Genomic DNA, 26,647 nt, shown 5'->3' on the forward strand with positions numbered 1-26,647 from the left:
TATTATTCCTTTTTTTCTTGTATCCAGAGCTCTGAGTTTACATTTTACAAGTGGTAGAAATCTAGTGTGCCAAGTATTTACCTCTCCTTATTTACACATTAGATTATTTCAAAAATAGCTGGTTCCATCACTAAGACATCCGTCATTACATTATATTTCTTTCCAGTGACATCCTTTAGTATTTTTATTGTTAAAGTTCAGATCTATTATATAATTTGCATTTACACGAAAAATTATATCTATTATATAATTTGCATATATATTATTTAATGCAACAAAAATATTTTGAAGAGAGTGTAAGAAATTCCATTAAACAATTCTCTGGCCGGGCGCGGTGGCTCAAGCCTGTAATCCCAGCACTTTGGGAGGCCGAGACGGGCGGATCACGAGGTCAGGAGATCGAGACCATCCTGGCGAACACGGTGAAACCCCGTCTCTACTAAAAAATACAAAAAACTAGACGGGCGCGGTGGCGGGCGCCTGTTGTCCCAGCTACTCGGGAGGCTGAGGCAGGAGAATGGCATGAACCCGGGAGGCAGAGCTTGCAGTGAGCTGAGATCCGGCCACTGCACTCCAGCCTGGGCGACAGAGCGAGACTCCGTCTCAAAAAAAAAAAAAAAAAAAAACAATTCTCTCTGGTAGATAAGTGCAAATTATGTTCTTAGTATTACATTTCTTTTTGTAAAACAAACAAAAAGAGGCATTTAGGAAACATCGGCATTGAACGTATTCTATCAAGGCATAAAACATGATTTTACCACTGAAGTTTCTACAGTTATTTTAGCTTATAGGGTGGCTTCCTTACCTGATTATTCCTGATTTAATATCTTGGTATAGAATGTTTACACCCTACATACTGGCAATTTGTTTTTGAAATGTTCATTTAAAGTAGGAAGTTGCATTCAGTTAAATAACTAGTAAGACTTTAGCAATATGCACATAAAAAAGCATATTAAAAGCAGTTATATGCCCGGGTGCGGTGGCTCACGCCCGTAATCCCAACACTTTGGGAGGCCGAGGCAGGCAGATCACAAGGTTGGGAGTTTGAGACCAGCCTGACCAACATGGCAAAACCCCATCTCTACTAAAAATAAAAAAATTAGCCAGGCATGGGGGCAGGCACCTGTAATCCCAGTTACTCAGGATGCTGAGGCAGGAGAATCACTTGAACTTGGGAGGTGGAGGTTGCAGTGAGCTGAGATCGCGCCACTGCACTCCAGCCTAGGTGACAGAGTGAGACTCTGTCTCAAAAAAAAAGTAGTTACATTCTTGAAGAGTCAAACCTAAAGATTTCAGGTAATTTTCTAATAGTTTTTATTTCTAAGAGAAAAGTATACAAATAAATTATAAGGGAGAAAACAGAAAGAGAATGAAGAGAATGGAGGAAAATATCTGGTTAAAATGACTTATTTATGCCAAAATTAGGAGCTGTTTAGTGTACAAAAAGAAGAGATTTAAAACAGTAGAAAAGAAAAGCCAGGAGAGTCATACCGATGGCATTTTTAGATAATTCACTGATTTATTACAATATGTACACCAAAGGACATGGGTATGATCTGTAATACATTCATGATTAATACTGTTCTTAAATATATCATTCATCTCATCTAACTTAAAATATATACACAGAAGAAAATACAATATTAATAAGCTTACATTCTTCTTCCTTTGGATCAAGCTGTGTAACACTAACGGATAAACGGTCCACACGTTCTTGCAATGAGTTGACTCTGAAGGAAAAACTATGTGCTTCATTGAATAATTCTCCAAATATATCTTCAGCATATTTACCTAAGCAAAAATGAAACATGTATCATAAAATTTAATATCCAGAGCACTGAGTTTTTATCTTTGCAAGCAGTAGAAATCTAGCATGATATTTGCCTCAGATACTTTGTGATCAGAGATAAATATTGAACAATGTAATATTAAAACTGGTGTCCTGTTGAATTTGGCATTTATTTGGAATTACAGTTGACCCTTGAACAAAATCATTTAACTGTGCTAGTCCACTTACATGTGGATATTTTTCAATAATTACATTGAAAATTTTAGAGATTTGAGACAATTTGAAAAAATTTGCAGATAAACCACATAGCCTAAAATATTTAAAAATTTAAAAAATATTTTAAAGATACGTTATGAATGCATAAAATATATGTAAATATGAGTGTATTTTATTATTTACTACCACAAAATATACAGAAATCTATTATAAAAAGTTAAAACATATCAAAATTTACACACAAAACACAAACATACATAATGCCACCCATAGTCAAGAGAAACATAAAGAAATGTAAAGATGTATTAGGTTGGTGCAAATGTAATTACGGTTTTTGCCAACCTAATAGTACTAAATCATAACAATAAATTTAAGTGTAGTAATACTGTATTACTGTAATAATTTTATAGCCACCCTCTGTTGATATTGCAGTTAGCGCTAGTGTTGTATCCACTTAAAATGCTGTTTGAGCAGTTCTCTCTCCATAAATTGTATATGAGAGTAGGAAGTAATCTCTCATGGTTCTTGCATATTTTTCACCATGTTTTATGCAATACTGTAAACCTTGAATACATTGTGAGACTCATTCAAAGTGCCACCAGTGATGCTGGAAGTACTCTCAAGTACAGGAAAGTCATAAAATTACAAGAAAAAGTTGATTTGCTTGATATGAACCACAGATTGAGGTCTACAGCTGTGGTTGCTTAGCATTTCAAGATAAATGAATCAAACTTAAGGGCAATTATAAAAAAAGAAAAGGAAAATCATGAAGCCATTGCTGCAGCTACATCAGCAGACACAAAAACCTTGTACTTTTTTGTGAATATCTTTTAATCTTGTATCGAAATGCACTTTTTGTGGGTGCATGGCTGTTACAAGAAAAGTCTACATATAGACTCTAACATGATTTGAGAAAAAGTGAAGTCCTTATACTACAACTTAAAGCAAAAGGAAGGTAAAGGATCTAAACCTGGAAAATTTAATGACAGCAAAGGATGGTTTGATACTTTTAGAAAGTGGTTTGGCCTTAAAAATGTCACAACAAGAGAAGGTGCAGCTTTTGTCAGCCAAGAGGCAGCAGATCAGTTCCCAGATGCCATTAAGAAAATAATTGGTTTCCATGTATGCTGCTTGAAAAAAATAATAATAATAATTGGCCAGGCATGACTGTCTGCAATCCCAGCACTTTGAAAGGCTGAGGTGGGCAGATTGCTTGAGCTCAGGAGTTTGAGACCAGCCTGAACAACATGGTGAAACCCCATATCAACCAAGAATACAGAAATTAGTGGGGCACGATGGTATGCGCCTGTAGTACCAGCTACTTGGGGAGGTGAGGCAGGAGGATCACTTGAGCCTGGGAGGTCGAGGCTACTGTGAGTTGTGATCATGCCACTGTACTCCAGCCCAGCCTGGGTGACAAAGTGAGACCTTCTCTCTCTTTCTCTCAAAACAAAGAAACAAACAAACAAAACAAAACAAAACAGAAAAGAAAAAGAAAAAAATTGAGTAGAAACAATATCTGCCTGAACTGAGTTTTAATGCAGATGAGAATGTCTTATTCCAGAAAAAAAAAAAAAAAAAAAGCCACAGAGGACATTTATTAGTAAGAAAAAGTGAACACCAGGATTTAAGGCAGGAAGGGACATGCTAACTCTACTGTTTTGTGCAAATGCAGTTGGGTTTATCATCAGAACTGCCCTTATCTATAAAGCTGCTAACCTCAAGCCTTGAAGGGAAAAGAAGGCCAAAAGAAGAAGGCAAGGCAATAAAAAGGCATGGACAATGAGAATCCTTTTTCCGGATTGGTCCCATTGACATTTTGTCCCTGAAGTCAGGAAGTACCTTGCCACTAAGGGACTGTCTTTTAAAATTTTTGTGATAACTGTACAACATCCCTGGCCACTCAGAACTCCATGAGCTTCACACTGAAGGTGTCAAAGTGGTCCACTTGCCCGCAAACATGACAGCTCTAATTCAGCCTCTACATCAGGAGGTCATAAGGACATTTAAGACTCATTACACACAGTATTCTATGGAAGACTGTCAACACTATGGAAGAGAATCCCAATAGAGAACATCATGAAAGTCTGGAGGGATTATATCATCAAAGATGTAATAGTTGTTACTGAAAAAGCCAAGAAAACCATCAAGCCCAAGACAACAAATTCATAAAATTTTAGAAAACTGTGTCCAAATGTTTTGCATGACCTCACAGCGTTTGTAACAGTGTCAGTCAAGGAAATAATGAAATAGTGGAAGGAAGTGGGAGTGTGCCAGTCCAGATCCTAAGCCTTGAGTGCTTCTGTTCTCTCTCTTACACTGTCATCATGATAAAAACGTGCCCTGGAGAGTTTGCACTCCAGTCAGTCCGCCGGCCCTCTGTAAAATACAGAACCTCCCTTAGCCATCTCAGCTGAATACTATAAACACCTCTATGCAAATAAACTAGAAAATCTAGAAGAAATGGATAAATTCCTGGACACATACACCTTCCCAAGACTAAACCAGGAAGAAGATGAATCCCTGAATACACCAATAACAGGCTCTGAAATTGAGGCAATAATTAATATCCTACCAACCAAAAGAAGTCCAGGACCAGACGGATTCACAGTCGAATTCTACCAGAGGTACAAGGAGGAACGGGTACCATTCCTTCTGAAATTATTCCAATCAATAGGAAAAGAGGGAATCCTCCCTAACTCATTTTATGAGGCCAGTATCATCCTGATACCAAAGCCTGGCAGACACACAACAAAAAAAGATAATTTTAGACCAATATCCCTGATGAACATTGATGCAAAAATCCTCAATAAAATACTGGCAAACAGAATCCAGCAGCACATCAAAAAGCTTATCCACCATGATCAATTGGCCTTCATCCCTGGGATGCAAGGCTGGGTCAACATACGCAAATCAGTAAATGTAATCCATCATATAAACAGAACCAAAGACAAAAACCACATGATTATCTCAATAGATGCAGAAAAAGCTCTTTGACAAAATTCAAAAGCCCTTCATTCTAAAAACTCTCAATAAATTAGGTATTGATGGGACGTATCTCAAAATAATAAGAGCTATTTCTGACAAACCCACAGCCAATATCATACTGAATGGGCAAAAACAGGAAGCATTCCCTTTGAAAACTGGTACAAGACAGGGATGCCCTCTCTCACCACTCCTGTTCAATATAGTGTTGGAAGTTCTGGCCAGGGCAATCAGGCAGGAGAAAGAAATAAAGGCCATTCAACTTGGAAAAGAGGAAGTCAAATTGTCCCTGTTTGCAAATGACATGATTGTATATTTAGAAAACCCCATCGTCTCAGCCCAAAATCTCCTTAAACTGATTAAAGCAACTTCAGCAAAGCCTCAGGATACAAAATCAATGTGCAAAAATCACAAGCATTCCTATACACTGATAACAGACAAACAGATAGCCAAATCATGAGTGAACTCCCATTCACAACTGCTTCAAAGAGAATAAAATACCTAGGAATCCAACTTACAAGGGATGTGAAGGACCTCTTCAAGGACAATTACAAACCACTGCTCAACAAAAAAAAAAAAAAAAAAAAAAAGGACACAAACAAATGGAAGAACATTTCATGTTGATGGATAGGAAGAATAAATATCATGAAAATGGCCACACTACCTAAGGTAATTTATAGATTCAATGCCATCCCCATCAAGCTACCACTGACTGTCTCCACAGAATTGGAAAAAACGACTTTAAAGTTCATATGGAACAAAAAAAGAGCCCACATAGCCAACACAATTCTAAGGAAAAAGAACAAAGCTGAGCCATCACACTACCTGAACTTCATACTATACTACAAGGCTACAGTAACCAAAACAGCATGGCACTGCTACCAAAGCAGATATATAGACCAACGGAACAGAACAGAGTCCTCAGAAATAACACCAGACATCTACAACCATCTGATCTTGGACAAACCTGACAAAAACAAGAAATGGGGAAAGGATTCCCTATCTAATAAATGGTGCTGGGAAAACTGGCTAGCCATATGTAGTAAGCTAAAACTGGATCCCTTCCTTACACGGTATGTAAAAATTAACTCAAGATGGATTAAAGATTTAAATGTAAGACCTAACACCATAAAAACCCTAGCAGCAAACCTAGGCAATACCATTCAGGACATAAGCATGGGCAAACACTTCATGACTAAAACACCAAAAGCAATGGCAACAAAAGCCAAAATAGACAAATGGGATCTAAATAAACTAAAGAGCTTCTGCACATCAAAAGAAACTATCATCAGAGTGAACAGGCAACCTATAGAATGGGAGAAAATCTTTGCAATCTACCCATCTGACAAACGGCTAATATCCAGAATCTACAAAGAACTTAAATTTATAAGAAAAAAAAGAAAATCCATCAAAAAATGGGCAAAGGATATGAACAGACACTTCTCAAAAGAAGACATTTACACAGCCAAGAGACATATGAAAAAATGCTCATCATCCCTGGTCATCAGAGAAATGCAAATCAAAACCCCAGTGAGATACTATCTCATGCCAGTTAGAATGGTGATCATTAAAAAGTCAGGAAACAACAGATGCTGGAGAGGATGTTGAGAAATAGGAACACTTTTACACTGTCGGTGGGAGTGTAAATTAGTTCAACCACTGTGGAAGACAGTGTGGCTATTCCTCAAGGATCTAGAACTAGAAACACCATTTGACCCAGTGATCCCATTACTGGGTATATACCCAAAGGATTACAAATCATGCTACTATAAAGACACATGTACACATTATGTTTATTGCAGCACTATTCACAATAGCAAAGACTTGGAACCAACCCAAACGTCCATCAATGATAGACTGGATTAAGAAAATGTGGTACATATACACCGTGGAATACTATGCAGCCCTAAAAAAGGAAGAGTTAATGTCCTTTGCAGGGACATGGATAAAGCTGGAAACCATCATTCTAACCAAACTATCACAAGGTTGGAAAACCATACACCAGATGTTCTCACTCATAGGTGGGAACTGAACAACAAGAACACATGGACACACAGTAGGGAACATCACACACTGGCGTCTGTCAGAGGGTGGGGGGCTGGGGGAGGGATAGCATTAGGAAAAATACCTAATGTAAATGACGAGTTGATGGGTGCAGCGAACCACCATGGCACATGTATACCTATGTAACAAACCTGCACATCGTGCACATGTACCCTAGAACTTAAAGCATAATAACAAATAAAAAATAAAGGAGCAAATCTCAGATTTAAAAAAATGGAATCACCCCCCCCCCAAAAAAAGACGACATAGAAGAAGTGGTGTCAGAAAACAAATTAACATTAGAGAATCTGTCAAAAGGGTTCCACTTATCCAAGACTACTTTTGATTTATTTTACAACATGAACCCTTCTGTGATACAGGTACCGAAACTAAAGCAAATAAGAGGAGGATTGGTACCATATAAAAACATTTTTAGAGAAATGAAGAAGCGAAAAAGTCAGAAACCAAGATGTGCTTTTGTAAAGTTACAACAGTGTGCCCATCTCTACTACTTCTACCTCCTCCACCTCTCTGCCTCCGCTACTCCTGAGACAGCAAAACAAACTCCTCCTTTTCCTTCTCCTCTTCGGCCTACTCAATGTGAAGATAACGAGGATGAAGACTTTTATGACTTCCATTTAATGAACAGTAAGTACATTTTTTCTTATGGTTTTCTTAATAACATATTCTTTTCTCTAGCTTACCTTATTGTAGGAATATAGTATACTACTATATATACAACATAAAATACACATGTTAAGCAACAGTTTATGTTCTCGGTAAGGCTTCTGGTCAATAGTAGGCTATAGACAGTTAAGTTTTGGGGGTAGTCAAAAGTTATATGTAAATTTCTGGCTTCACTGAGGATCTGTGCCCTTAACCCCTACATTGTTCAAGGGCCAACTGTATTTTAAACTTTAAACCCTAAAGTCACCCAGCCATGACAAAGTGGGGGAGGGAAAGAAAAGAGATACCGGGGGAAGCCTGCTTTTAAACCTTGTTCTACTACTTCCTGTTAAATGTTAAAATGGAAATTACTTGCTTTATCTATATCTGTCCACCTGAGGAGGGTTAGAGAACATTATGATGCAAATATATATGCAAATAATATGCCTGTCAATCTGAAAGCATTTATATGTAGACTGTAGCATTTATATATAATCAGCATTTATATATAATCAGCTATATAATCAGCATTTGTATTAGGTAGAAATAAATTTTAGGCCGAATGGAAGAACCCAAGATTCATCAAAGACCTAGTAAATGACTTGTCTCAGGTATGCCCAAAATACAGATTCAGAAATTTAGGAGATCTTTTACACTCTCTTGTTACAATTTCTGAAAAAAAAAAATGATAAATCTAAAATCACTGTATTCCTCTAGTTGTGTAAGTTCTTATTACTGAAAAGAGTAAAACAAAATAACTGGAAGAAGATCCCTGTCATTACTGAATTTTGAACAGAGGGAGAACCAGACATTTAAACAAATATTTAAAGCAATTTAATAAATAAGTCCAAATATTTGCTCTATTCACTGTGAGACCTTGGTATCAATTTCCTTATCTGTAAAATAGGAATAAAAATATCTGTCTCTAAAAGAAGTAAGCAAAGAGACTTGAAGTGCACCTAATACAGAGGAGCTCAATAACAGGCAGCTCTTAATATAAGGTAACAGCAACACAGCAGAGATAGAAGTACCTCACTTTCAGGTGTCAAAAGTTACTCGGTGATCAAGATACATCCAGAGACAGTTTCTCTGGCAGATAGGGGAAGCAACCCAAATGGAAGAAAAAGCAGGTATAAAGTTATTCATTTATTCAACAATTGGTAGGGATACAAATGCTAGGTATAGATACAGAGATGAAAAAGACTAATCTTGGCAATAAGAACTGACTATACTCAATAAGAGAAAAGCCAGGGGAAGAGATCCCTTAGGTATGCAGAATCCCAATGGTTGTTAATGAAAGGAGTTAGCTAGCTTGCTTTAGGCAGACAGTAAGGGAAGGGTCCCCAGAGACTCTCTGACCCACCCTACAAGTGCTTACACCAGATGCTTTGGGCAGATAAGGGAACTTGCACAGGGGGCTTGCCTAAACATGCCCACAGCGAACTAAGGGCCTATATGTGCACTGGGAGAATGTGGTGAAGCCACCAGTAATTTGTGCCTTATACAAATAGGGAACCCAGCCCCATCAGCTTCTATATACATATGTATGCCCTTGTATTCCACTGTGAGGGGACATATGCCCTTGTATTCAACTGTGAGGGGGCAACCTGGAACCTGCTTTCAGGACCCCTCTCTTTGCTGAGAGCTTTCCTTTCTCTAAATAAATTCTACTCCATTCACTCTTCGAGTATCTGTGTGCCTAATTCTTCCTCGTCATGAGACAAGAACCCGGACCTAGCTCAGCTAAGGAGTAAAAAATCTTGCATCATTAAGAAAGCAATAAAATGAGCAAGAGGAAATTGACACAAAGTGAATTATAGGTTTGTGGTAATTACCTAATATAAACAGAATTATGTTCTACTAGGAAAAATCTCTTAAAAAACAGATGTACTGGCTGGGTATGGTGGCTCACGCCTGTAATCTCAGCATTTTGGGAGGCCAAGGTGGGCGGATCACTTGAGGCCAGAAGTTCAAGGCCAGCCTGGCCAACACAGCAAAACCCCATTTCTACTAAAAATAATACAAAAATTAGCCAGGCATGATGGCACTTGCCTGTAATCCCAGCTGCTTGGGTGGCTGAGGTACAAGAATTGCTTAAACCTGGGAGGTGGAGGTTGTAGTGAGCCAAGATTGCACCACTGCACTCCAGCCTGGGTGACAGAGCAAGACTCTGTTTCAAAAAAATAAAAAAAGGAAGTACATTTTTGTGAGGAAAGGGTCAGGAAGACATCCAGCCCTAAGCCATGTAGATCCCCACAGTTTACTTTCATTGCTATACTCTCAAGCACTTTTTGTACTAATAATAGCACCAAAGTGAAAATCTCCATTATCTAGAAACATTTTGGATAGCCAAGTTTTCTAAGTAATTCAGAGATTATCTAATACATCAATTGTTATTTTAACTATTTTGGATGGAAACTTGTGAAATGTATTCTAAGCTTCCCTCTTCTTAAATGGAATATAAAATTAAATATAATTTAATTTTTTCTTAGGGACTCATGGGCATGAATTTTGAAAATCAAATATTATCCTAGGCAGAAACAGCCTTGAAATGGATAAAGATATTTGCTTTACATTAAATGGCTTCTTCCCAGTTTTTATGTTGCATCTTCCCTTACATCACTTTGTCCTTTCCTGTAAACTACCTCCTTTTGGTTGGGTTCAGTGATGCCTCCTTCTGGTATCTCCTCCCATGCTTCCTCCTTTTATCCCCTGAAGCATAACTGTTTGGAAACCACATCATCAAATCTGTTTGAACTATCAAAGTAAAAGTAAACAGGTTTTGAGAGAGGGATCAATTGGTTATTTTATGTGCATGGTCTTTAGTGCGTGAGTTTATTTATTCTGGCTATCTAGAGGCCTTTTAAATTTAATTCCAGATTCTCAACTATGTCAGGTGGGAAAGCTGCCAGAGAAGTTAATATCAGGGCGGTAAACTATTGTCACACCTTGCTACAGTATTTTATGGGTTTTCTCTTTCTTTCTGAATCTCTACAAACTGCTTAAATGATGCCTTCCAGGTCTCTGATTCTAAAAGTGAAGCATCCAACATCTAATTTAGTTATATTGTTACTAGGTATTTATAATTTTCAGAGTTTGGCTACAGCATAACCATGTGCCTGCTGATAGATGTTGCTTATATAGACTATATAGACTTAAAAATTCCTTAACTTTTCATCTTTAAGTTTTGTAACAAATGGGTTAGTACTGCAAATTATCACCCTTAATCATAATATTAGTTCTAAATTCTATATTGGGTATATACCTAAAATAAGATGCCTGTACTGGATCCAGAATTCATCTTAATTTTAAGAAATATTTTATACAAAATTACTAATGCCATTTCTACTTCTTAACATGAATTTTAATATTAACTTGTTTATATACTTATGTATGTACATAATGTATATAAAACAAATTTTATATGACATCATGTTATATTTGAATCAATCCATGCTAGGTCACAAAAAATATGCAAAAATCTTTAAACAATATAGTTAATCATATTTAATCTGGGAACTCTAACACTTTTTTTAATTAGTCTCAAGTAAACAATACAATATTTTAGTGATTCACTAAACTGAAAAAAATAATCACCGAATGGAAGAAGGAATATACTTAAAACAAAATTAAAATAAAATAGCCTTTTATTTATTCTTACTATTTCACAGGTAATGCAAAAAACTAGTACTCTCACAGAGAATATTCAAATTTAACTTTTTATGTTGCTCTCGCTACAGATGTATGCCTAAACTTTCTTACTGGAACCAAATTAGATTAACAACCTCTTGTGCTAAGTACTCAATTATAAAAGAAAGGACAAAAGTTGAAAGGAAAAGAAAAGCCAAGCCTGCTTATCAGAATTTATATGGCTGATGAGATAAATCTAGGACCACTTGGTAGATATTATCTCTGCCAGGAACACCTTGTTTTACCTTTAAAATGAAATATCAATGTCTTATGAAAAAGCTAATCCTTCAATGCAAAAGACAGACCAGATTTATTTTTTAAATTTTCTGATTAAACTTAGATTAGAAAAATTTGTTTTATAAAGCAAAAAAAAAAAAAAAGAAAATAATTTGTTTAATTCTTTAACCAAGTTGCTCTATTCTGTAAATTTGTAATGAGAACATATTGCCTGTCTCCTTTTCTCTAATCTGCCTCTTTCACTGGCCTTTATTCTCTGGCCAACCTGCTTGACTTCTGCCAGAGGCCAGGTTCACTTGCTGTTTTCACACCACATTGCGTATCAGATTCCTGACTTATATCCTAATGTCTCTTAGACAACCACTTGACTAGCCTACTCCTCTGACTAGTAATGACCCCATACCTTTCACTTTAGATCTTTGCTAATATAAAAATATTTCCCTAAACTGATTATATATATAAGGAGATGGATACTAGTGTTTGAAAACACAAATAGTTGAGGCCTTTAAACAGAGTAAATAGTGATAATAACCAAGCAAAAATACAACTCTGGTCCTTTCACAGATTATATATTTTTAAAACAATCTCAATAATTTTAATTCATCATGTGATACTGTTTCTAGAGATTCTGTCCGTATTTTCCTTTCCCAGAAGAAACATCATGCAGAAAAAGAAGATATTATTCTAAAACTCAATAATCATACTCATGTGACTATATTTTTCAGGATAATTTTGTACTCTTCTCACCAAACCACACTCCCAAATTAATCAGAAGCACAACTTCTTAATACTCTAAAGCATAACATTCAGGTTTGTGAGTATATTTTTAATTGATATATACTTACTTAGGCTACTTAGTTGTCTAATTATATTTGCCAAGGAAATATTGGTTACACATTCCAGTTCATTCTTAATGCCTCTAGGCAGTGCTGTGTGGCACAAGTGCCTAGGATCGATGTTTCTTTTCACTAGTGGCATCTTGAGATTAACCTTTGTGCCAGTTCACCTGTAGGAAATCAAAAATAAATGAACAATATTAAATTTCAGCCAACACAGAATGAGACTCTATTTTTCACACTGAAGAACAAAGCACCGTTGACCCTTGAACAACATGCGTTTGAACTGCATGGGTCCACTTACAGGTGGATTTTCTTCCCTCTCTGCCTCCCCTGAGACAGCAGGACAAACCCCTCCTCTTCCTCCTCAGTCTACTCAATGTGAAAATGACAAGGATGAAGACCTTTATAATGATACACTTCCACTTAACAGTTAATGTACTTTATCTTATGATTTTTTTAAATAACATTTTCTTTTCTCTGGTTTATTTTACTGTAAGAATGCAGCATATAATACATATACAAAATATGTCAAACAACAGTTTATGTTCTTGGTAAGGCTTCTGGTCAATAGTAGGCTATAAGTAGTTAAGTTTTTGGAAAGTCAGAAGTTATACACAGATTTTCGGCAATGCAGAGGGTTGGTGCCCCTAACCTCTAGGCTGTTCAAGGGCCAACTGTCTTTGCTTGTATGAAGACAGTAAAAATGAAATTACCCAACTAAAATAATCAAAATTGATTTAACTTTCAATTAGTAGAATATCAACATTATACAAAACAGTTTTTAAAAACTTGCTTTCAATGTCAGCTGCTACATGGTGAATTTACAATCATCATCACTATTATTCTCCTAAAAACACTGTTTTTATTTACTGTAATACGGATTTTGTTCTAGAGAGTTAGTGTGAGATGTTCTCTCTAAGGAAGTGCATAAAAGGATTAAGGAAGCTGTGAGAGTAACATCAAATTGACATTATCACATAAAATGTATCAGGTGTTCAACAGCTCAGATCAAATACTCCAAGTAGCCCTGCACTTGAAATCTTATCGGAATCTACCAAATCTTTATTTAACTGATCAAAAAGTTCAACCGTCTTTGAATTACAGGCTGCTCTCACTTTGCATGCTTCCCATATGCACAAATTTGAGTGACTCGAGTTTAGTTAAGTAACAACACTGCCCAACACCATGATTCAAATTTCACTTACTACAGTATATTAACTGTGAGTAATTGCACAAATACAAACTTCATTTCTAGTACTCTAGTCTAGCACTCCCCAACCCCCGGGCTGCAGAGCAGTAACAGTGGTCTGTCAGGAACAGAGGCCTGTCAGGAACCGGGCTGTGCAGCAGGAGGTGAGAGGTGGGTGAGCAAGCATTACTGCCTGAGTTCCACTTCCTGTCAGATCAGTGGCGGCATTAGACTATCATAGGAGCAGGAGGCCTATTGTGAACTGCATATGTGAGGGATCTAGGTTGCACGCTCCTTATGAGAATCTAATTAAAGTCTAATGCCTGACAATCTGAGGTGGTACAGTTTCATCTTGAAACCATCCCCCACTACACATACCCCCCATCCCCGGCCCGTGGAAAAATTGTCTTCCACGAAACTAGTCCCTTGTGCCAAAAACAAGGAGACTGCTGCTGTAGTCCACAAATCACTGTTAATAAGAGCTGTACCTCATGATCAGTGACCAATCACCACTTCTTTCAAAGTCAGCAGATGATTGGTTACACCTCATCTGTTAGTCAATTCACCCACAGACAGCAAAGCATGCATCTGTTGCCTTCTTGCCTTCCAGTGCTAAATCTACATGAAATTTTACTAAATAGGTACATGAAAGCAGGAATTGGCCAACAAAGACAGAAGCGCAGCAAAAAACAACAAAAAAAAAAAACAAAAAAAATGATGACACTGGAAATGAAATTCAAATCCAACATAAGTGTAGTAACAGATGAAGCAGCTGACTGTGGAAATGTTGCCACCGCCACTGTTCGAGAGCTTCTAGATATGCAGCCTGAGGAACTTAGTGAAGGCAAACCTACAGACCTAAATGAGGAGTGTGGCTGTGACAAAAAGAAGGAATATGTTCCAAAAGAAGTGACACTAGCAAAAAAGCCTTCACATTTAGGAAACTCTTGGAGCTACTTCGTAACAGTGATAAAATGTTGGAAGCTAATCCTAATTTAAAAGAAAGGAGTACGACAATTTGCCAAGGCACAGAAAAGATGCTCACTCTGCTAGTTCTGCTATTGTAGTTACACAACAAGAACTGCTCAAACTGCCTTTGATAAGTGTTTTTTACAAAGAAATAAAACACTAATTCTACTTGACTCCAATATCTTAAATGACATTGTGCTAAATAAATACTTTTAAATTTCCCTATACATTTAAACAAACAATATGAGGTTTTACTGTCTTGACAAAAATTTTTAGAGTGTACATAAAACATTGTAACTTTCCCCATTTTTATTAAGATCGTTTTTCATGGTTTCAACTTATACTGTCATTTTTTACAGTCCTGAACTACTGTGCAAAGTGAGAAACGAATGACTGTACTTACCTATCAGTGAACAATGGTTACCAAAGGAAACAATTTATTAATTACTGAGCTTTAATGACTAACAAATGAGAAGTTTGAGATAAACCTAATTGCGGGTCGGGCGCGGTGGCTCACGCCTGTAATCCCAGCACTTTGGGGGGCCAAGGCGGGCAGATCACTTGAGGTCGGGAGTTCGAGACCAGCCTGACCAACATGGAGAAGCTCTGTCTTTACTAAAAATACAAAATTGGCCGGGCGTGGTGGCACATGCATATAATCACAGCTACTAGGGAGGCTGAGGCAGGAGAATCGCTTGAACCTGGGAGGTGGAGGTTGCAGTGAGCCGAGATCGTGCCATTGCACTCTAGCCCTGGGCAACAAGAGTGAAACTCTGTCTCAAAAAACAAACAAAAAGAAGCCTAATTGCAGTTAAGTGTTACTTATCAACATGCTTTAAAAAACTTTTGCATAAATTTGTTTCCTCTGACCTATTTGTTAAGCATTCTCTCTACATTTTTAATCCATTCTAAAAGTCTGCAACATGAAATGTAGAGAAAAAAAGCATACAAAATTGTACACCTCAAAAATTTAACCAAACTCTCATGTAACCCCATTAAGAAATAAAACATTGCCTGTACCAATTGCCAGAACTCTTCCACTTTGGTCCTCTTCCCAATCATCCTTGCTTACCTCCCCAAGACAGGTAACCTTTATTCTTTTTATAAAAAGCATTTCTTTTTCTTTTTCTTTTCACAACTTACACAATCAACTTTAAACACTATAGGTTTTGACAGCTTTTTGAAGTTTATATAGACTAATATAATACATATTATTTTAAACCTTGCCTTTTTCATTCCACATTGTAATATTCATCCATATTGCTCTGTGCAGGTTGCTCATTTTCATTGCTGTATAATAGTCCACTATATGACATTACAATTTATTTACCCATTCTAATGTTAATGAGTTGTTTCCAGTTTGAAGCTATTATGAAGAGCACTACACTGATCATTCACGTACATGTGTCTTAGTGTACACATTTCTATTGTGAATATACTTCAGGACAAGAATAGCCAAGTTAAGGATACACACAACTTCATCTTTAGGAAATGATGCCAAACTGTTCCAGAGACTGTACCAACACGTTACTTTCAGCCATTAAGAGGCTGCTGCTGCTCCACATCCTCATAACACTTGACACTGTCAGTTTTTAAATTCTAGCTGTTCTTGAGTGCATGTTGTGGCCATTTGTTAGAGTTTTAATTTGTGTTTCCCAATTATTGAATTTAAGCACCTTTTCATGTTTCTTGATCTTTTGGATTTTTCTCTTGGGAAGTGGCTGTTCAATCCTTTTGTCCATTTTTGGCCATTTGTTGTGTTAGGGCTGATTTGCAGAAACACTAGATATGAGCCATTTGAAGGTTGTAAGTGATGTGAATCTCTTCTTTCACTTGCTATTCCACTTTCTTAGTGATGTCTTTTAATGAACAGAAGTTTTTATGCTCAATGTGGGAAGGATATTCTCAATCTTTTCAAATTTAGAACAAAAGCATGGTTTCTAAAATCTTTTTCTATACCAAGATCATAAATATGACCTTTCGCTTTATATCTTAGCTTTGTTTTGCTAATACTTTTAATCTGTAATTGATGTGGAATTACTTTTGTGAATGGTGTGATGTAGTAGTTAGGTTTCTTATATACTATCTCAGCACCACTCATTGAAAACCCTAGTATTTCTCTATTGCTCTGCAGTGGCACTTTTGTCATAAATCAAGTTTCTACGTATTTTTAAATTAGATTTTGAGCTATGTACTATTCCACTGCTCTTTTTGACTAACCTAGAGCTAATGACAAACTGACTTAATCAGGCTTTATATTAAGTTTTTTTTTTTTTTTTTTTTTTTAAGAGACAGAGCCTCACTCTGTTGCTCAGGCTGGAGTACAGTAGTGTAATCTTGGTTCACTGCAACCTTCGACTCCTGGGTTCAAGCGATTCTCCTGCCTCAGCCTCCTGAGTAGGTGGGACTACAGGCATGTGCCACAACACCCGGCTATTTTTTTGTATTTTTAGGAGATGCGGTTCTGCCATGTTGTCCAGGCTGGACTCAAACTCCTAAGCTCAGACAATCGAACTGCCTCAGACTCCCAAAGTGCTAGAATTACAGGCTTGAGTCACTGCGCCTGGCTTATAGTAAGTCTTGATACACAATAGGGCAAGCTCTCCAATCCTGTTCTCCAAAAATGTTCTGTTTATTCTTGACACTGTGTATTTCCATGTAAATTTTTAGAATAAGATTATCAAGTCACACATAACACACACACACACACACACACACACACACACACACACACACACACACACACACACACCCCTCTATTGGGAATTTGACTGGAGCTGTATTAAACCTATCATATTGGGAAGTACTGATATTTATCATTTCTTTCTATCCACGAACATAATATATTGCTCCAACTATTTCAGGATTTTTAAAAGTCTCTTAATGTTTTACACTTTTCTAAGGAGAAGTCTTATAAATCCTTATTTATTTGTATGTAGATGTCTTTATAACACTGGAACCACAATATATATTGTTGTATTATATAGAAAACAAATTGATTTTTTAATATTGACCCTATATCCTGAGACCTTCCTAATCTCTAACTTATCTGCAATTATTTTGGATTTTTAAATGCACACAATCATATGTGAATAGTGACTATTTCCTCCATTCTAATCCATCTTACATCTTTTATTTTTCTTGCCTTACCACACTAGCTATAATCTTTAAAACAATGTGAAATATGTATTTCATATACATAAAGATGATGGCAAACATCCTTGTCTTTTTCAACGCAAGTGGAAAACCCTTCAACATTTCACAAGGTGTCTGTAATACGGAATTTTGTGGTTATTTTGTTTTATAGACACCTTTTAATAGATTAAGGAAGTTCCTTTATTATTATTTTAATAGGTTTTTTGGGGAACAGGTGGTATTTGGTTGCATGTATAAGTTCTTTAATGGTGATTTTTGAGATTTTGGTGCACCCATCACCCAAGCAGGGAACACTGTACCCAATAGGTAGTCTTTTATGCCTCACCATCCTCTCACCCTTTCCCCCAAGTCCCCAAAGTCCATTGTATCATTCTTATGCCTTTGCATCCTCATAGCTTACAGTAATAGTCTCCAATTCCATCCAGCTTGCTATGAATGTCATTTTTTCGTTCTTTTTTATGGCTGTGTAGTATCCCAGGGTATGTGCATTCCATGGTGTGTATATATATATACACACATACACACCATGAATATATGGTGTATATACACCATGGTGTGTGTATGTACACATACATACACACACACACACACACACACACACACACACACACACACACCATGGAATACACACACACCATGGGATACCAAACATCGTGTGTTCTCACTCACTTTTCTTTATCCACTTGTTGACTGATGGGCATTTGGGCTGGTTCCATATTTTTGCAATTACAAATTGTGCTGCTATATACATCCATATTTTTGCAATTACAAATTGTGCTATATACATGCTATATATGTCCATATTTTTGCAATTACAAATTGTGCTGCTATAAACATGCAAGCGCAAGTATCTTTTTTGTATAATGACTTCTTTGTATAATGACTTCTTCTGGGTAGATATCCAATAGTGGGACCGCTGGGTCAAACGGTAGATCTACTTTTAGTTCTTTAAGGAATCTCCACATTGTTTTCCGTAGTGTTTGTACTAGTTTACATTCCCACCAGCAGTGTGAAAATGCTTTTTCACTACATCCACAACAACAGCTATTGTTTTTTGATTTTTTTATTGATGGCCATTCTTGCAGGAGCAAGGTGGTATCACATTGTGGTTTTGATTTGCATTTCCCTGATTATTAGTGATGGTGACCATTTTTTCACGTTTTTGGCCACTTGTATATCTTCTTTGGAGAATTGTCTATTGATGTCCTTAGATTACTTTCTGATGGGATTTTTTTTCTTACTGATTTTTGTTTGAGTTCCTTGTAGATTCTGGATATTAATCCATTGTCAGATGTACAGACTGTGAAGATTTTCTCCTACTCTGTGGGTTGTCTGTTTACTCTGCTGTGGTGTAGAAGCTTTTTAGTTTAAGTCTTATCTATTTATCTTTGTTTTTGTTGCACTTGTTTTTGGGTTCTTGGTCAACAAGTGTTTGCCTAAGCCAATGTCTAGAAGGGTTTTTCCAACGTTATCTCCTAGAATTTTTATGTTTTTTTTTTTTTTTTTTGAGATGGAATCTCACTCTGTTGCCCAGGGTGGAGTACAGTGACATGATCTCAGCTCACTGCAACCTCCACCTCCTGGGTTCAAGCGGTCCTCCTGCCTCAGCCTCCTGAGCAGCTGGGACTACAGGTGCACGCCACCACGCCCAGCTAATTTTGTATATTTAGTAGAGATGGGGTTTCACCATATTGGTCAGGCTGGGTCTCGAACTCTGGACTTCAGGTGATCCACCTGCCTCGGCCTCCCAAAGTGCTGGGATTACAGGCGTATGCCACCATGCTTGGCCTTGGGTTGATCTTTTTATAAGATGAGAGATGAGGATCCAGTTTCATTCCTCTACATGTGGCTTGCCGATTATCCCAGCACCATTTGTTGAACAGGGTGTCCTTATCTGGCTTTATTTCTGGGTTCTCTAATCTGCTCCATTGTTATCATGTGCTTTTTTTCTTTGAGATGGAGTTTCACACTTGTCACCCAGGCTGGAGTGCAGTGGCGTGATCTCAGCTCACTGCAACCTCTGCCTTCTAGGTTTAAGTGATTCTCCTGACTCAGCCTCCTGAGTAGCTGGGATTACAGGTGCCCACCACCATGCCTGGCTAATTTTTTTTTTTTTTTTAGTAGAGACAGGGTTTCACCCTGTTGTTCAGGCTGGTCTCAAACTCCTGACCTCAGGTGATCTGCCTGCCTCAACCTTCCAAAGTGCAGGGATTACAGATGTGAGCCACCGCACCTGGCCTATGTGCCTATTTTTATACCAGTACCATGCTGTTTTGGTGAGTATGGCCTTATAGTATAGTCTGAAGTAAGGTAATGTGATGCCTCCAGATTTCTTCTTTTTGCTTAGTCTGGCTTTAGTTATGCAGGCCCTTTTGTGGTTCCATATGAATTTGGGAGTTTTTTCCTAGTTCTGTGAAAAATGACAGCAGTATTTTGATGGAAATTGCATTTTGTAGATTGCTTTTGGCAGCATGGTCATTTTCACAGTACTGAGTCTACCCACCCATGAGCATGTGATGTGTTTCCATTTTGTTTGTGTTTTCTATTATTTCTTTCAGCAGTGTTTTGTAGTTTTCCTTGTAGAGGTCTTCCACCTCCTTGGTTAGGTATATTTCTAAGTATTTCTAAGTATTTTATTTGTAGCAGCTATTTTAAAAGGGGTTAGTTTCTGGACTTGATTCTCAGCTTGGTCACTATTGGCATACAGCAGTGCTACTAATTTGTGCACATTAATTTTGTATCCTGAAACTGTGCTGAATTCATTTATCAGTTCTAGCTTTTTGGATGACTGTTCAGGGTTTTCTAGGTATATGATCATATCACTGGTGAACAGCGACAGTTCGACTTCCTCTTTACTGATCTGGATGCCCTTTCTTTCTTGTCGGATTGCTCTGGCTAGGACTAAGGAAGTTCCTATTACTAGCTGCCCAAGATTTTAAAAAATCATGCTATCAAATGTTTGTCCTACATTTATTATGATAATCATGTGACTCTTACTCTGTTAGTGTAGTGAATTATATTGACTGGGTTTTTTTGTTGTTATTGTTGGTAAACAACCCCGCATCCTTGGAATAAATCTAATTGGATGAGATGTATGTGGTAGGGAGAATAATGGTCTCCCAAAGCTACCCATGATCTTATTCCCCTGAATCTATGAATATTTATATTATACGGCAAAGGGCTTAGAATTAAGGTAGTCGATGGAGTTAAGATTTCTAATCAGCTGACCTCAAAATAGGAAGATTATCTATTTTTTATTGATTACTGGATTTAGTTTTGGTTTGTCATCACTTTTTGGCCTTTTGGCTAAGATGAAGTATAGTTTTGGTTTATTAATATGATTAGTTTTTTGCATTTACATTCATGAGAGAAAACGGTCCATTTTTTTTTTTATTTTTTATTCTTTTGAGACGGAGTCTCGCTCTGTTGCTCAGGCTGGAGTGAAGTGGCGAAATCTCAGCTTACTGTAAGCTCCACCTCCAGGGTTCACACCATTCTCCTGCCTCAGCCTCCCAAGTAGCTGGGACTACAGGCGCCCGCCACCATGCCCGGCTAATTTTTTTGTATTTTTAGTAGAGACGGGGTTTCACTGTCGCCAGGATGGTCTCTATCTCCTGACCTCATGATCAGCCCACCTCAGCCTCCCAAAGTGCTGGGATTACAGGCGTGAGCTACCACGCCCGGCCAAAACGGTCCATTATCTTAATGTAATGTCCTTGAAAAGTTTTTTGTTTTTGTATTAATTTCTAGAATAAGAACATTGTGGTCAGAAAATACATTTTGTATCATTTGATCCTTTTAAAATGTATTTACACTTACTTTATTGTCCAAAATAGTCAATTTTTGTAAACATTCCAGGGATACTGAAAAATAATATACATTTTGTTATTGGTGGTTGCAGTGGTCTACGTATGTCCATTAGTTACATTTGCTAATGTACCTACATCTTCTATAGCTTTACTGATTTTTGTCTCCTGGTCTATCAGAGAGACATGTTAAGACTGCCCACTATGACTACAGAGTTGTTAAATTCTCCATATGATATATATATTTCAAGACTATGTTATTAGGCATATTTACCATTATCAAGTTTCCTCTATCTCTAATAATATGGCTTTTGCTTAAAAGTCTATTTTTTGTAGCCATACCAGCTCCTTCGGTTGTGTTTGCATAATAGAGCTTTTCCTTTCAACCTTCTTCCATCTTTGTTTTAGACACGTCTCTTCACAGAATACAGTTAGCTGCTGCCTTTTGCTTTTTCTTTAACTTAGTCTGTTAACCTTTGAATACTTTTATTGGTATAAAGCTAATGTTCTTTCTGCCCAAAATATTCTACTTGCCCTACTCCTACTTGTTCTTCAAATTCTAGCTCCAATGATAACACTCCCTGATCCCCCAGTCTCAATGAGATGTGGTCCTCCTGCTAAAATTTTCTCACAGCAACCTCTAAATTTTCCTTATGACACTTGTCTCAGTTTGTAATTATGTATCTTCATGATTGATTTCTGTTTCCTTTATTAGTCATAAAGCAGGTTTCATGTGTTTTACAGTATCCCTGGTGCCCGGTACATGCTTGGCACATAAGAAATGTTAAATGTTAAAAACAGCTGTAAAGGAAAGAAAAGCCAGGTGGAAAAGAAAACAAACTGTAACTAATTACTGTAACTCATAAACCAGCCTTCTATTAAAAAAAGTTGCAATCCTATTAAATTTCTGTTATTAAATATGTGAATAACTCAAAATTTCTTAATTCGAGTTCAAATCTCTCTCCTAAGCTGCAGATATGCCTATGCAACTGACTCCTAGAAATTTTTACTTGGAAGTTCCATAAAACTTATTAAATTCAAAATATTCAAAGCCAAATTCCTTACATTTTCCTCTTCAAATCTAGGCATCATCTTCAATTCTGCCATACCATTGCAGTCTCTTCTCTATATCCAAAGAGGATCAAGCCTTATTAATTCTATCATTAACATCTCTCATGTTCTGATAATCCTTTTCTATTCTAACTGCTACTACTTTAATTCAAACCATAGTCCTCTCTCACTTGGTTAGACTTATGAAAACAGGTAATTCAAAATCTAAGCTGTTGGACTCTATTTTGCACCTTAAAGGAACGTGATTACGGGACCTCAGTCACGTGACAGGCAGCTGTAACTTGTGCAGCTGTAACCTTTGTTTCTCTGATTATATATTGGCCTCCTTCCTTACCTACACTGTTTTGTAAAATGTTGCACATGACGAAAGGACCCCAGGGAAGACCTCTTCCCTCTTCACTGCTGATCTTCATCATGGATTAACTTTCCTCTGACCTTTCTCACACACAGACTTTGTGGCTATCACACTGTCATAAGATGGAATGTTAAGTATACTCTTTAAAATCAGAAAGGAAATTTAAAAACAGCTGTAAAGGAAAGAAAAGCCAGGTGGAAAAGAAAACAAACTGTAACTAATTACTGTAACTCATAAACCAGCCTTCTATTAAAAAAAGTTGCAATCCTATTAAATTTCTGTTTTCCTCCTATGTAAGTATCACAGGATCCTTAGGGTGTCGCTTTTCCAGCTGGAAACCTCTGTGGCCAGTGGCACCTGTGCCTGAGTTTTGCTCAGGGCTGCTGGGCATGTTCCGCTCACTCAGCCTGGCAGGCTGCGCTCAGCTCACACTATCAGCCTAGATCCCATACCTGCCAAGGGTGAGCCAAGCACAGAGTGGCAAAGCATGTGTGAGCGAGCACAGGGTCTGGCCACTGCACATAGCCAAGCATGCTGGCTGCAGTGGGGCAGGCAGCTCCAGGTTCTGGCACAGGTGCTGGCTCCCTGAGAAGCTGCGGCTGGACTAGGTATACCACAAGTGGCTTCCACAGCAGGAACCAGGGAACACTGTGGTGCCCAGAAGCTTGGAGACACCAGGAACTGCAGAGCCCCAAAAAGGGTGTCACAGCCCTGGCTTAGGAAGCTCCTAGATCTGGGATCTCCAAAGGGCCGCAGCTCTTTTCTCCTTCTCTCTTCTCTTCTTCTCATTGCCTGCAACGTGGCAAGTGGGTATCATGTTTCAGCTCTGTGTTACAGCTCTTCCAGTCCTGCCATTCAGCAGGTCCAAAGTTCTTGTCCCACGTCTGGGAAGAATGAAGCACATGGAGAGGAGCTTCATCGAGTGACAGAAGAGCTCTCAGGACACCCGAAGTGGGTAGCTCCTTTCCACAGACAGTCATCCCAATGAGTGTCTAGTTCTCAGCAGAGAAGAGACCAGGAGTGGGTAGCTCTTCTTCACAAGGAGATTGTCCCAATGAGTTGAGAAGACCCAAAGTGGGTAGTTCCTTCCTGCAGCTGATAGTCCTAACGTCTGTGTGAATCTGGCTGAGTTTGAAGTTTTTATGGGCTCTGAAAGTAGGAAGTGCATGCTGATTGGTCCACAGGCAGCCATGGGTAGGCTTGGAAAAGGCACCATAAGTTCTCACTCTGGTACACAGAACTGAGAGCCCAGCCCCCAGGCTTCAGGCATTTCCCGGCTTGAAGATGGGGTTTCACCCAGGACCCACCCCTTTCTACCCAGGAGCCTGTCTGCCTCCTGTCACCGTCAACATGCTGTCCATGGCACCCATGCTGTTCATGCTGAGGGGTGCCTGCAGGCCTGAGCTGAGCTGCCCTCAGCCCCCACTTCCATTTTCCTCCCACACTCATAGGCACCCAAAGTCTGGAGGGGCTCACGGTGGCAGGGGTTGATGTGTCAGTACTGTCTTGAGTGCACACACACTTTGCCAGGTTGTGACACTACCTGGGCTTAGTCACAACTTTGCTCTGCCCTGGAGCAGGTGCCGGGATGGGGGAGAGGCCAGAGAATGGGAGCAGGCACTTCCAAGCCTGTGGGGGCAAGGAGGCTTCCCAGGCCCCCAAGAGCACAGGGACGGCCAGGATCAGAGCCCGTGGCTGGGTGGCTGCAGTTGTGCCCAGAAGCACAGAGCTCCCACCCCACCAACTTGGTAGAGCACAGGGCTCCCACCTGTTCCCAGCCCTGACCGCTCCTCCCCCGTTGCAGCCAGCATCTTTGCAGCAGCTGCTACATATGGGCTGCTGTTGCCTTCATAAGCAAAACCTTAACTTTTAACTTCAGAGCACTGACCCCATTTCTCTGGAGTCGGCATCTCCTAAATGGCTATTCCCAGCTTTTTGCTTGAATAAACTCTTTAAACTGGATTCTGATCCTTTTGATTATCTCAGGTTGACAGACTTTCTTCCTCCAGTCTTATATTTTCTCCTTGCCATTCCATCTATACCACACCACTCCCACCAATTCAACCCATCCCACACCACTGCTTTAATAATAGAGCAGATCCACTCCAATCCATGGAGGATACATTCCAAGACCTCCAGTGGGTACCTGAAACCACAAATAGTACTGAGCCTATACATACTATGTTTTTTCCTATACATATCTGTAACATTTACCTTATAAATTAGACACAGTAAGAGGATAACCCAATAACTAATAATAGAACAATTACAATAATATACTATAACAAAAGTTGCATGAATGTGGACTCTTGCTCTCTCTCAAAACATCTAATTGTACTTGTAATATTGTGAAATATTTATTTGGTTGGTTTTCCACCCAGTTTTCTGGGATACAACTTCTAAATTCCTTAGAATCTCCAAAGTGTTACTTCTTTGTAGGATGGGGGGGCTGGTCACCTGAAAGACCAATGCATGACTAGAGGGTTGGGACTTTTAGCCCCATCCCCCTAACATCCAGGGAGGGGAAATAGGCCGAATGTTAAGTTGACACCAATGGCCAAAGGTTTATTCAATTATGTCTATGTAATGAAGCCTCCCTAAACACTCATAAGGATGGGTTTGGAGAGCTTCCAGAGAGCTAAACACATGGAGGTTCCTGGAAAGGCATGGATGCTCTATGCCCCTTCCCCTATACCTTGCCCCATGCATTCTTATCTGTGTTCCTGTAATACCCTTTATAATAAATGGGTAAGTATAAGTACTTCCCTGAGTTCTGTGAGCCACTCCAGCAAATTAATCAAACCCAAAGGGGGAGAAATGGGAACCTAACTTGAAGTGGGTAGGAACAGAAGTTCCAGAAGCCTGAACTTGCAACTGGTATCTCAAGAAAGGGCAGTCTTGTGGGACTGAACCCTCAATCTGTGGGATCTGACACTATCTCCACGTAGATAGTGTCAGAACTGAATTGAAGGACACCCAGCCAGAGTCTGCTGAAGAATTAATTGCTTGCTTGGCTGATCACACAAGTATTCTGTGTTGATTGTTACTGTGGTGTGAGAGCAGAGGAAAAACACATTGAGTGTGTTTCTTCAACTCACAATACTGAACTCACCCTTCTTGTGATGGTGTGAAATGATAAAATGCCTACAGGATGAGATGAACTGAGGTGAATGACATAGGCACTGTGACATAGTGTAAGGCTATGTCAGAAGCAGACATGACAATGTCAATGGTTGAAAGTCAGGAGCTGAGGATGTCGATGACTAATGAGAAGGAAGCATATACAGTGTGGATATGCTGGACAAAAGGATGAATCGCATTCCAGGCAGGATGGCACAAGATTTCATCATGCTACTCAGAATGATGTGCAATTTAAAACTTACGAACTTTTTTTCTGGAATTTTCCATTTAATATTTTTGGGCCATGGTTGACCACTGGTAACTAAAACCACAGAAAGCAAAAGCATGAATGAGAGGCGGACTATTGTATTATAAAAAATTTGAATCTGGAAATGTCCTTCTGCAAAATCAAACCCTTCCTTGGTTCCTTGTTGTCAGGGTAAAGTCCAAACATAACATACGAGGTCTTCAGGATTTAGCCTCCCCTCCTCACTTCTACCCTCATTTCTCACTACA

At 38.5% G+C, this 26,647-nt stretch overlaps 1 protein-coding gene across 4 annotated transcripts in view; it reads right to left on the reverse strand.

The window, feature by feature from the left end:
* Positions 1-26,647, reverse strand: part of WASF1 (WASP family member 1) — a 73,563-nt gene that overhangs the window by 12,164 nt on the left and 34,752 nt on the right. For all 4 annotated transcript variants that reach the window (XM_077999282.1, XM_015137589.3, XM_015137590.3 and 1 more), the window contains exons 2-3: positions 12,472-12,632; positions 1,657-1,791 (exon numbers count right to left, since the gene is read on the reverse strand). In XM_077999282.1, the coding sequence (XP_077855408.1) occupies positions 1,657-1,791; positions 12,472-12,604 (268 nt within the window). In that variant the 5' untranslated portion in view covers positions 12,605-12,632. The remainder of the gene's footprint in view (positions 1-1,656; positions 1,792-12,471; positions 12,633-26,647) is intronic.

The sequence above is a fragment of the Macaca mulatta genome, chromosome 4 (genome assembly GCF_049350105.2).
Source record: "Macaca mulatta isolate MMU2019108-1 chromosome 4, T2T-MMU8v2.0, whole genome shotgun sequence".
Taxonomy (NCBI): Eukaryota; Metazoa; Chordata; class Mammalia; order Primates; family Cercopithecidae; genus Macaca; species Macaca mulatta.